At 36.9% G+C, this 12,407-nt stretch overlaps 1 protein-coding gene across 4 annotated transcripts in view; it reads left to right on the top strand.

The window, feature by feature from the left end:
- Window positions 1-12,407, top strand: part of ksr2 (kinase suppressor of ras 2) — a 111,436-nt gene that overhangs the window by 27,919 nt on the left and 71,110 nt on the right. For 3 of the 4 annotated variants that reach the window (XM_055039563.1, XM_055039562.1, XM_055039565.1), the window contains exons 4-5: window positions 2,540-2,575; window positions 3,441-3,942. In XM_055039563.1, coding sequence (XP_054895538.1) covers window positions 2,540-2,575; window positions 3,441-3,942 — 538 coding nt within the window. The remainder of the gene's footprint in view (window positions 1-2,539; window positions 2,576-3,440; window positions 3,943-12,407) is intronic. The other variant, XM_055039564.1, reaches the window with a different exon arrangement.

The following is a 12,407-nucleotide window of genomic DNA, read 5'->3' as shown; positions in this document are numbered from 1 at the left end:
ATGACAGGTGTACTCCTTGATCAACCATAATGTCTGTCCAACTTGCATCTGTGCATGCTCAGTGTGCTTGCAGCTGTAAATAATTAATCTTGTTTTGACAGCGATGGACAATTAGCAGGGAAAGCAGTGGTGGAGTTCTTTTCTACAGATTTTACTCTAAGCTTTTTAAACCGTTGAGTTTGCATCTTCATTCTGCCAACATCACAGCATCACTATGTGCAACTGCCATTGAGAACCTAAACAAATAGAAATCCCTAAAACATTGTACTGTGCAACAGAGATCATTGCAAACTATCATGATAAACATTTTGTTATTATCACTACTAACATCTGAAAATGCACCAACATATCTAATGATGACACATATTTATTATACAAGTAGCCTTCATGACTGGATACTTACTGCTTGTGTGTCGCACCGTCATCCTGTTTTTGGAGAAGCCGAACCTTTTAAGTGGTGGAGCATATTTTCTTATCATTTTGTGGAGTTCATTTGAAACCCTTACGATGTTTCAAAGGAACATTAGAGAATAGCAGGGTAGACTATAGTCCTGGTATTATTAATATCAGCTCTCCGAAGTTCTAATAAATTCTGAAATATAGATATGTACTTTTAAGATCAAAGCTTTGCAAAGATGAAACTTCTGAAATGTACTTTTGAAAATGACTAACAAGTTAGATTGCAGTTCTCAAAGGGGTTGTGCTTGGTATGCCTTCTTCCTTTCATTTATCATCAAACTGTTTTTAGTTAGCCACAGTCCTTTGCTCAGGTGAAACTATGTGACAGAATAAATTCACAAGCCCTGACAGTATTTTCCTGAGGCAGTTGCTAAGATACTAATGTTCTCCATGAATTGACTCATTATGTGAGGCAACAGTTTCACGAGGTAGAGTCAAGCTCTCTGCTTCTCTTGCAGAGAAAATTTCGCCTGGGTATCATCTAACGAGAACTGTCAGAAGTACCAGTAAAGAGAGGCAGCAGCATGCAAGACTATAATTACCAAAGGGAAGCTCATAACTCAAATCAAAGGTGATCGGTCAACATTCCCAGAAACAACTTAATTTTGAAAGGCACCACACTAATTGCCATCTCGAACGTCAGTCATTAAACACCTTTCAACCAGCCCACTTGCAATCATCTTCCTGCTGCCTCCCATCTGTGATGTCAGCTTCAGTTTTGTGCACTTTTTTATTGGAGTTGATGAATGTTCATGTGGCATCAGGTTGAACTTTTACTTGAGTGGCCTGCGACGGGTATATCTATCAGGCCCTCATCTTTTCTCTCCATCATTGTACATTTCTAAAGAGTTTTTCAGGGGTGATATTGGGTTCAAACGCAGGTGCGTTCCTCAGGTGGTGACACTGAGGGCAGAGTGGCCAAAGTGCATTGACTCAAGACTCATTTCTAGACTGTAAATGTAAAATGTGTCAGCAGGTTATCAAGAATTAATCATTGCTGTGTACTTACGTCGAGATCACAATGTAATGCTGTGACTTTTTTTTTTTTAAAGAAGCACATCAAATAAAGAAAAATATTGTGCAGATATTATGTGCCATGCAGTGCCTGAACCAACAGGTTTCCATGACAACAAGACCAGCGACAGGTTCCCTGATAAGTTGTCAGCAAGAGACAAGAAACTAACCACTTGTACTGTTTCACTGACATTGGGTTCGAATTTTATCACAGGCATTGACAGGTGGCATGTTGCCTGCACTGAGTTAGATTTCTGTGAGTGTGGGATGTTTGAATCGCTCAGAAAAAATATATGTATTTGCTGAATTGCATTATATGAATAAATATTTGAAAAGAAACCAGATTATTATAGATTGGATGGGATTATATATGGTACAACTAATTTGGATTGTTTATTGTGCAAACAAAGATATTATATTTTAAACAAACTGGCTCTGTGTTATTACAATTCAAATTAACTTCACACAACTTTCTGGAGGAGTTAATGTTGCAAATATAAAAGGTGAAATAAAACATTTGCATGATTTATTTAAAAGAACAAGAAATAAAAATAGTTCTTTATAAGCACGACTTTTACTGTTTTCCTTGTTTTTCTTTTTTGCTCTCCCAGCTCATCGCTTCTCTAAGCTCATCTTTATAACATTAAAGAACACAAAAAGGCTGGTGGCATTTTTACCCCAAGTTTTCCAACTCGTGGGAATATTTCACTGCAGATATCTCCGGTGGTTCATCTGTTGGTACAGAAAATATATTTGAAGTTTTATGTTTTTCATGTTTACATTTCCTTAGAGACAATGCCGTGGGAGCAGAAATAATGACACAAAAACACTTAAAATTGAAAGTTGCTCACAGAAATATGCATTAATAGTGGCTAGAAGGTCAGAGGCAATTTTTAGAGGAGGGAATTTTAACACGAACTTAACCATGCAGAAACGGATGCTTTTGCTTAAAAGTTTCCGAGATGCATTTTAATAATATTATTTTCTGCACATAGAACAAAAGCTAGTATTTCTGCTGCTTTCCTTCCAGTTCAATAAACACATATTCTTTTGTTTCTTTCTGAAGAACAACTTGAGGAGGATAAATTGCACAGTAACGGAGGTAATGTATAGCCACTTAAACTCAAAAACACTCATTTTGGCTTTCCACTTTTAAATCTTTTACTTCTTTTCATCTTTTTTTTTCATTTAAGTGAAAATAAAGGTCAAATCAAAGTTTGCTTGTTGTGACTCATGCAGCTTTGTCCTTCTCTGTTTTTATGTTTTATTCTGTTGCTCCATCCACTTCTGCTGAATAGTCTGTCCATCGCCACATTTTAAACACAGCAGCTCCACTAATATGGAGACATATGCCAACAGTAACGCCAATGCTCCAGTAGCAAAACTGATCATTTCATTTGCTGCAAAACATCTGCTTGCTGCCTGTGCTGCACAGAAACATTGCTCTTTCTGTCCAATTAAGAGACATCACAATCTGCCACACTTAAGTAAATATAAACACCTGTTTAGATATCATCATGTGGTTATATGAACTTGTTCACTCAAGATACACTAAAAGTGTCAAGCATGTGTCTCATGCAGTGTTATTGTATTAGGACCACAGAGACCTGTGGTTCTCTTACAGGTTTGTTAATTTTAGTGTAAATAGCATATTTCAGCTGTTCTCTTAGGTCATGTCTAAACAGACCTCTTTCCTTAATAGTGATTCCTTGCAGACGGCAAGCAATTGAAGTTCTGATGGTGAAAAACTGATTCAAATAGACAGAATACAAAGTCTTTAAAACCAAGCATTTTTTTCTTTCGACATTAGTTAGGTTACATTTTGGTTTTCTATAAAATACACAATTCATAAACTACATTAAAAAGGTTCAATTGCCAAATTTTCAAGGCACTGTTTATTTAAACCCTTTAAACATTTTTTTTAGTATATGTCACAACTAGGTGTTTTGTATTATCCTTTTTAACAGGGAGCCAAACAAAACAAGACTGGTCCATCCAGTGGCCCACCTCTGAATCTGGAAAGGAAAACACTCCAGTGTGCCAGCCAGAGGCCAGTCAGTGGATTCGTTTCCAGCTCTCCCAAAGCCCCAAAGTTCAGTCCAAGTACAACCAGCACATGTGCCACAGTCCACAAGCTCTGGCGCCCCCTTTCTACGCAGATCGACTTACTGTTGAAAACCCCGCCACAGGACTCTTCCCTTCTTTGGACTCTGGTCACCGTTCCCTGCCACCATCGCCTCGCCAAAGGCATTTTGGTCACACACCTCCTCGGACTCCTTTGGTGATCAACACCATGACTCCACCAGGTACTCCCCCCATGAGACGAAGGAACAAAGTGAAGGCCCCCGGAACGCCACCACCGCCAAGCCGCAAGCTCATCTATCTGCTGCCTGGTTTCACGGCGTTGCATCGGAGCAAATCCCATGAGTTCCAGCTGGGGAACCGCTTGGAGGACACTCAAACACCAAAGTAAGTGTTAACTCCACTGTGTAATTGAAATTATTTAAATATTTTTGGATTGGAATGGAATTTTCTTAAGAAATTCCTGATTTTGTTGTGATAATGAAGCTTTGTGACTAATTTATTTGCTTCTTGTCCCCTAATCTGGTGTCTCAAACACAATGTCTTGAGGTATTAATGGTCAGTTGGTTTAGAAATCCTTCAGAGATTGTGACTCACTCTGATCCAAGTTTCTCAAAAGAGAAATTGGACTTTAACTTTCCTTTTAGGAGCGTTGCTAGAACATAATCTTTTAACTGACCTCAATCAGATTAATTCCTCGGAGGATATCATTGGCCATAAAGGAGCTCTGGCCTGTCAGAAGAGATAAGGGGCTTAGTTCCTGATTCGCCACCCCTATGTCTGGTGCTATGTTGATCAGATTTGGCCATGAACACAGTCCTCTACTACTAGGTAATCAGGAACCAGAGTCTGCCTCAGGAGAGCTGCACTCATTTTGATAATGCCATTACAGTAGATGACATTGCCCTATTGCTGCTACACTTGGTAGGTTCCCATTTGAGAGCTGTTCAGTGTTTTTTGATGGCCATCTGGGTTATATTTGTTTTATGCCTGGTTGCTCATAGGGTTTCATCGACATTTGTTGGTGGCTTTCGGTGTGTATGTGCATCTGCAACCAGTGGATCATAGCTGCAGTGAATAGGCTCAAACGGCATTAGAGAATTGATTACCGGTCCCCGAGCGTTGATAGACTGCAGGCGGCATGTTGAGCCTCCCTAATCAATGGCCTGTGTGTGCCTGGAAACGTTGCATCTTATTGCGAAAGGGCAGATATGCTGGCTTCTCTGATAGCCAAGTATCTCTGGTAATACATCATAATTGGTTGGAGATCATTGCTGGCAAGCGTCACGTTGGTTTTTCACTTCTGGCATGAGACACTCGCTTGGTTTATATGTGAATGTGCAAAGGAACTGGCTTCATTGCAAAGTTGGCATCTGTTTTTCTCTTCATTCAAATACATCATCAGAAGGAAAATTTGGTTATTTTCTTACTATATGCAAATATTTTCTTGAGGAACTATCTCAGGCATGAGGAAAATATTAATTAAATGCCTGGTGTTTGGATTTTCCCTATTCTCTCCTTACCTAGGATATTGCAGCCTTATGAAATCTGGATTCTAATAAGCTCACACTGCTCCGTTTATCCTTGGTTTCTTGAGCTTAATTGCTTGGCACTGTGGCCAGGACACCATAACATGGATTACCCTCTGACCCCAAGAGGCCTGTTTCTCGCTTTATCTTAATGAGATATGGTCTAATATCTCATTATCACTGCATAATATACCAGTCCTGAATGTCCAAGCTGTTTTTGAGTGAGAAAATGGTTCCCTCAATGGCTCACTTTTTTTTTTTTTACACTGACAGATAAATGTCACTGCAAAACTAGTATCTGCCTTTTGTGTTCTTTTTGCCTTAGAAACAGTATATAAGAAGAAAATGAAGATATGATAAAGCATTCAAACAAATTATCCCAGATATTTGGCAACAAGCATTTCTGCATGGAAATATAAGCTCTATTTGGATCTCTTGTCCTGGTTTTGAAGGTCATCAGAATAGACATTTCATGGAGGAAATACAAATCAGCTTATGCACTAATTAATTCTTCATGTATTTGAGTTTAGAACATCTTCTAGGAGATTTCTAATATCTGTCTTTCAGTTAACTGCTCTGGGATTTTTAGCTCAACCTCAGTTTCACTGCCTAAAAATTGTCTCTGATTGTTCTTTTGGGTGGTGCCAGTTTTTGGAGTCCGCTCATCAGACCCCTGTCTTCTGCTCTACGGCTTTGTGATTTCTGGTTTAATGTGTTTGTCTCTGAGGAAATGTTTTCTTTTCAGGTTCCAGTGAACCACAGAATGGTTTTCACACTTCCACCCTGAACTTCCCATCCCGCCTCTTAGAAATAATGCATTCAGTATTAGCAAACCCATGAAAGTCTCATCCTGAGATGAAACAGCTACCAATTTTGAAAATCATAATGCAGAAGAGATGTCAAACTTTTTGTCTGTGTGCTGGAATTAGAAACCTTGTTTTGTTCCTCACCACCTGTCGAGAGCACATAGAAATTTATTCAGTTTTGTTTTGAGTTAATTCACTCCTTTGTCTCCTGACAAATATATTTAGTTTTGTTTTTCTCCCTGAATGCTCCACTCTCTCTCTCCAATCTCCACATTTGCCATTTCCTGCTGTGTACATGGACCAATTTTTGAGTGCTGTCAGCTCCATAAGTGATAGAGCAGAAAGCGTTGCAGACAATTAAATGAGGTTGTAATTGAAAGATTAGCAGATATTGTCACAAAGATGCTCAATTAAAATTAAAACATTACTTAGCGAGAACAATTAAAGAAGATGAATGCAGTTTTATAAATTGGCTATTCGTGTTCGTGTTGATCTTTTTTTTAACAGCAAAAGCAAATTATGTTTCTCATTTAGAGTATAAAAACGAGCAATTTCAGATTCATTAGCATGCAGCATATTGGCTTATTTAATTTAATTTGGTTACATTTGCTGTTAAGCATTCTGTGTTGAAAAAATATTTTGATGCTCTGGTGAATTGGTACGTTTCCTCACTTACAAAGAAGAACTCTACTTCATTTTACTGAGGAGAGACAGAATATCAGTCCTCCATCTCTACAGAAACTGTAAATCATTCAGGTTTTTGATTGCTGTTTGCAAACTTTAAGCTCCATCTAAAAATCTGGTGATTGTTTATGCCACTCCAGGACTTGATGTGCTTCTTCTTTAGTCAGTTATTAGTGCATTAATAGTGCTTTATACGCATAAAACTGTAACTGATTGATTGTATTCAGTGTCACATTGGAGCATAACTTTTTTGTGTCGACAGGAAATACAGGAAATAAATTTTTCTCTCAAAGAAAGGAAGTCATTTTTGAGTCATCCTGTTGTATGAACAGAGCTGGATATTAAATACTTATTATCGAGGTCACACACAGATTGGTTTTGTTCCAAAAGCAATCAAGAAGCTTCCACCATTTTTAAATTGTTTTTTGGGAGCACTTTGGGAACTTCGAATGAAAGAGGGACAGACTAGAAAAAATGTATCTGTAAACAATTTCAGTGTACCACAAGTCACTAAATGCTCCAATGCTGAAGTCGGCAGCTGCTCATGACCTATTTATTATATTTCACTGTGTTTCAATAAGTCTTGACTGCATCGCGTCATCTTGTGCTCACAACACAAAAACACTGATCAAACCTGAATGGAGAGAGAAAAAAAACAACAATAAAAACAGATTTGAAAAAAAGACATTCATGAAAATGTTTTGTAAAAAAAAAGCAGAAATGTTAGTGTTTTGGTTTTATTCTCCATAAAAAAATAACATAATAAAAAAAAAAACAGCATACTTTCAACATCAAATCAAGTGAAATAATTTTTAGTAGCACAAAAAAGTTAATACTCATATCACCATGCAGTGAAGGTAAAGAATGATTTTCACTTTTTGAAATGATTATTTTGATGTTTTTTGTACTTCATCATGTTGGAGTACAAAAAAGATACAAAGTTATTCAACAGTGCTTATCAGAGGAATAACTGTCTTGCATTCCTATGATCTATTATCAGTTTTTTTTAATCTCATCCTAATTAACCCAATCACCATTTTTAGAAGTGAAACAACAAATGCACTTTGGTAATGTTGTATCCTATGTGTCTCTGTTCTTATGATACTTTAATTTTTCAGCATCCCTGAGTCTCTCTTTGTGCCCTTTTCAAAATGAAGAGGCTATTTGGGCTGAAGTGTCAATAAATAAACCTCATTGTCTATGGTAATGAGCAGTAACATGCATTTGTGGAAAAGGCCAAGTGAGTTTTCAGTCTGTCACAGTCCCACTAGACACGTCACACCAAGATCGCTCTGGAAAGTGGGCGTTTTTGTTTTTCCCCTGCCTCTTGTCTTGCTTTCCTTCAGTAGGAATGGTAATATCGTATAGTTAATGCCACCTTATGAGACTTTCACAGCTTTTTGAATGTTAAGCACTTATTGAATTGGATGTTTGCTAATAAATCACATGGTGCTGGGGGTTGGCATGATTCACTCTCTTCTTCTCTCTGGGTAATTCTACCGCATAACACTCAGGGGAAGCAAATTTGCATTCCTTCCATGACTAATTTAGCTGTTTGCTTTCACTGCGCTGGTGTACACATCATATATTTCTCTACTTTTCCCCTTTCCCCTTTTGCTCTCTATTTCCTTCTCTTTTTGACTTCACCTCTCTCATTATGCATCTTTTTGAGAAAACTATCAATGCGTCATTTTACAGTCATTCCTGATTTTTATATTTTCTTCAAAAGATTTTGGTTCAACGGTGTAGGAAATTAAACCAAAATAGTCTTAATGATGAAGTTTTAAACGTCATAAATAGCAAATTCACATCTTGGCAGCAAGCAAGTTCTATATATAAATACAAGTCTTTTATTCCATAGATATAAAATAATCACTTTCTTCAGAGAAACAGAAAAGATGCTTATTTTATCCTTAATTTCAGATGGGGTGAAGGTCAAATTGTTTCAATTTAAGATGAAAATCTATTTAAAAATACTCTGAGATGAGATGCTTTTCAACTCCTATTGCTTGGATCCAGTATTGACTGAGATGGTTCAAGAGCTGGAACCCCAATGTGCTAGACTTGTTGTAGCCTAGCCCCAAAATAGCTACCTGTTGCAAGGTTATATTGCTGACTCTCTTCCCTTATTGTCCCACACTAAAGGCAGTTCAGTATTGTCACACCTCAAAAACTTTTGATTCACTCTCCTTTTTTGATCTCATTTTCTAGTATCCCACTTTTACACAACTAATAGAATGATTTCTGTTTAGTCTAATAATTGTCTCTGGACTGTGAGACTACAATCAGTCTATATACCATGTGACGTCAAGTTGCATATTTTTACACTGTCAACACAAAGTTGAACATTTACACATGAGAAAGGTTGTGGATCGCTCCATAATTGCAAGACTCACTGATGGGAAAGATGAATCAATAATGGTGCAGAATCAATAAGCTGATGCAATGATCAGCAAACTATCGAGGTCATGACCTCAGAATGTGCTCATCGGCATCAGCAGCTGTTTCTGGAAAGAGTTGACTAAGATATTCTTTGATATTTCCCTCATGAAGTTTCTCTATTGAGCCTTACTCAATAAATTCCTGACATGCTTATTAAAATCAAATCAGGCTATTAGAAGAACCCAAACAATAAGTAACTTGACAACCTGCCTGACAGTTAATTTGTCAGTCAGACTTGTATTATAATTACTGTGCCAAAAACTTGGCAGTTAAAGAAACGTAAACACGCACCGACCTACTGGTGTGTTGATCCCCAGTTAGTTGCTAAAATTGTCCTGATCTATCGAGACATAATATTAATATAACCTTAGATGTTTGGTTTAATCTCGGCTTTAAACTCCAACATTTACGTTGCAAAGCACAAAGCTAATTAGAACATTTAACTTGCCTCTAAGAGAAAGTTGAAAACCCAGTTTTGAGCCAAGTGTAAAACTTTCATTGCTGCATTGAGTTCGGCCAAACTTTCTCGAGCTTTTCTGTTTTTATTTATATGGGAGGTTGTGTCTGTAGCGATTCTCTTCACAATCTTTTTCTGAAGTTTTAATTGGTCAACCATTTCCTGAACTAACTGAAACGGCCGTCAGTGCACAACGTCAAAACTGTTGAGCCACCTGGAGACGTGCTTAGTGGTTCGAAGGTCTGGAACGGAGCTAATCTCATAATATAGATTGCTGTAGTTTCTATGGTTACCTGTAGTTTTTTTTTTCTGTATGTAGCTTGTGCACTGGTTTAAAACAGGAATTATACTGTTGACTGGAGCTTTGCTTGAGCTGTCCAACATGGGGTTAGACAGTAATACCCAAAAGTAAGTTTTCCAAATTTAACACAAGCAAATAAATACCTGCAGTATAGATACCTAAAATACATTTACACAAGTTTTCAGATAATTAATAAGTTATATATTAGACAAGGAGGTAAAACTACTTGAAAAGCAGTTTTCAAATAATAAATTCATTTATTAAAGGAAAAACCTGTCCAACCCAATCTGGCTTTATATAAAAGACTAATTGCCCCTAAATATAATGATTACTATATAATGGTTATTATAATGGTCCTGGTGAAAAGAACTTGAGTTTCCAGTAGCTCGCTTTAAGTCTTTGACATCTCTGTGGAAAAATTCTGGCCCATACCTTTTTTTTTGCAGATTGTTTAAATTTTGTGACTTTGTAGTGTTTTGAATATAAATGACCTACTTATATTTAAAATAGAGCCAATTGAAAAATGTCAATATTTTTGAAGAAGTACATTTTCTCTAAAGAACAGACATTAGATACATTAATAATGCAGATAATGATGTTTTCAAGCTTTTATTTGTGGTAATTATGATAATTTTTCACTTAAAGTAAATTAAAACATTAGAATATTTTATCAGACCAATAATAAAACAATCATTTTGAAATATAGGCTTAGTGGAAAGTATGTTTAGTATCTGCTGAAAGGTTAATATGTTTTTAAAAAAAATTTTAATTTGACAACTGGGGTAATCAGAATGCATATTTTAATATATTAAATATAATAGTGCTTTAGATGTTTTCTATCAGCGTTGCGAACCTCTGGATGTGTTATCAATGGACTCATTGACAAGTTTTTTTACACTGACCATTCCTTTAAACATTCATCAATACTTCATGTTTTTTTTTTTTGTTTTTTTGGATAAAGGATCATAATGTTTTGTAATGTTTCAAAGCAGAATGATGTGGTGATTTTTGAGATCTTGTAGACTACTTCATGATGTTAGATAGGTTCTATTTAAAATATTTTTTAATTCAGTTGGACCTAGGCCTAAATGTGAGAAGAAAAATTGTGGTTAATAATAATAAATAAATAATTTGATTATGAAAGGCTGCATTAGTTTGGTTAACTTACTTCCCTTTTCTGTTTCCTTATGTTCTCTTTAAAATTAGATATTAAAATTTGAATGAGGAATTATTTTATAGGAGGTAACTGAAATTAATCTAATCATTATCTTATAGGCTGATCTGTGATATTTTGGTATGTTAAAAGCCTATTACAAAGGTATGACCTGATACACCCTGGACTCACACACAGTGGACACACTGACCCTGACTCTGACCCTAAGAGATGTTTGAGGTGAGGGACATTCTCAGTCTAGTTAAGTATACTTCCCAAAGCCGTGCCTCTGCAAAGAGAAAAACAGCAAAAGATGGGAGTTATTTTTCTCCTTAAGGAAAGGCTCATCCATGTTAATCAGGGTTTTGGCCCTTGTTCCATTAATGATAATTCAGGTTAGAGGAGATGTCTACACCAGGCTGTGAGCAGCCAAATGCTACCGGCCCTCCTTTCCAACCATTTACTCATATATTGGCAGTAAAGAGTGCTCAGCCCTACCTCCCTTGACGGTCGGCCTAGAAATTGGAGTCATGATTATGCATTTATATGAGTGTTTAAGTGTAGGGGTTAGGCTCAAATGCCACAGTTACTGGTGTAAAACTGATTTATTAGGCAGATGGTTTTCCTGCAGTGATTTGTGAACAAGCTGGGAGCTTTTGGGGGTAAATGTTGTGGTGAGAGCCTTCTAGAAATCCTCTGCTGTGATTATTGCAAAAAGTCAGATATTTGAGAAATTGCATTTACAATGGGCCTAAGAGATTTGATTAAATTTTGGGGAAATCAGGTTTTGCCTTTATTCAATCTTGATGAAGCTAATAGAGAAAAAGAATTTCCTGACATGATCATTAGCGTTTCATTTCTAGTGTAAGTTACAGGAAGATGGGAAACATTGTCTTGGCAGATTCAACTAAAAGATCTTCAAGACAAAGTCAAAGTTAGCTGATGTATTACAAAGTAAGAGTCTAACTGTTTTACTACCCAGCATCCATAAGGAGTGTTATTACAACCATTTATCTTTCCAGCAGTCAAGTTGAGCCTTTCATCTCAATGTTTCGCTCTGATGTTCAAGTCACGACTGATAATATCAGCTTCAGATCTGATATTGTTCCTGCACCCCCCTCCTTCCTTTTGGGTGTGCTGTCATTTACTGCTCTGCCTGTGCTTTAAAACTACCACTTAACCCACAAAGCTGTGGGTCAGATAGCTGTTCTCACACCAAGCGTCAACGCTTTAATGCCCGGATTAGAGAGTTTAAGGTTTGAGCAATGGTTTCATTTTGTCTGAATATAGAAAATAGATTTTGAATCAATTGAGTGCTGAGAAAAAATATGCACAAGTACAATCACAAACAGAGAAAGAGGGAGAGAGCCTCACAGGCATGCATGCAAGAGATAAGAAAAGGAGGCTGGTGGGTTTTAAAAACCTCAACATTTTGAAGTACAGATTACTCAGTCCCTTCTTTTGTATGATGCTGTGCAGT

This window comes from Poeciliopsis prolifica, unplaced genomic scaffold (genome assembly GCF_027474105.1).
Source record: "Poeciliopsis prolifica strain line A6 unplaced genomic scaffold, Auburn_PproV2 SCAFFOLD014, whole genome shotgun sequence".
NCBI classification, from domain to species: Eukaryota; Metazoa; Chordata; class Actinopteri; order Cyprinodontiformes; family Poeciliidae; genus Poeciliopsis; species Poeciliopsis prolifica.
The sequence above is the reverse complement of the archived record's forward strand: the minus strand, read 5'-3'. Positions and strand labels throughout refer to the sequence as shown.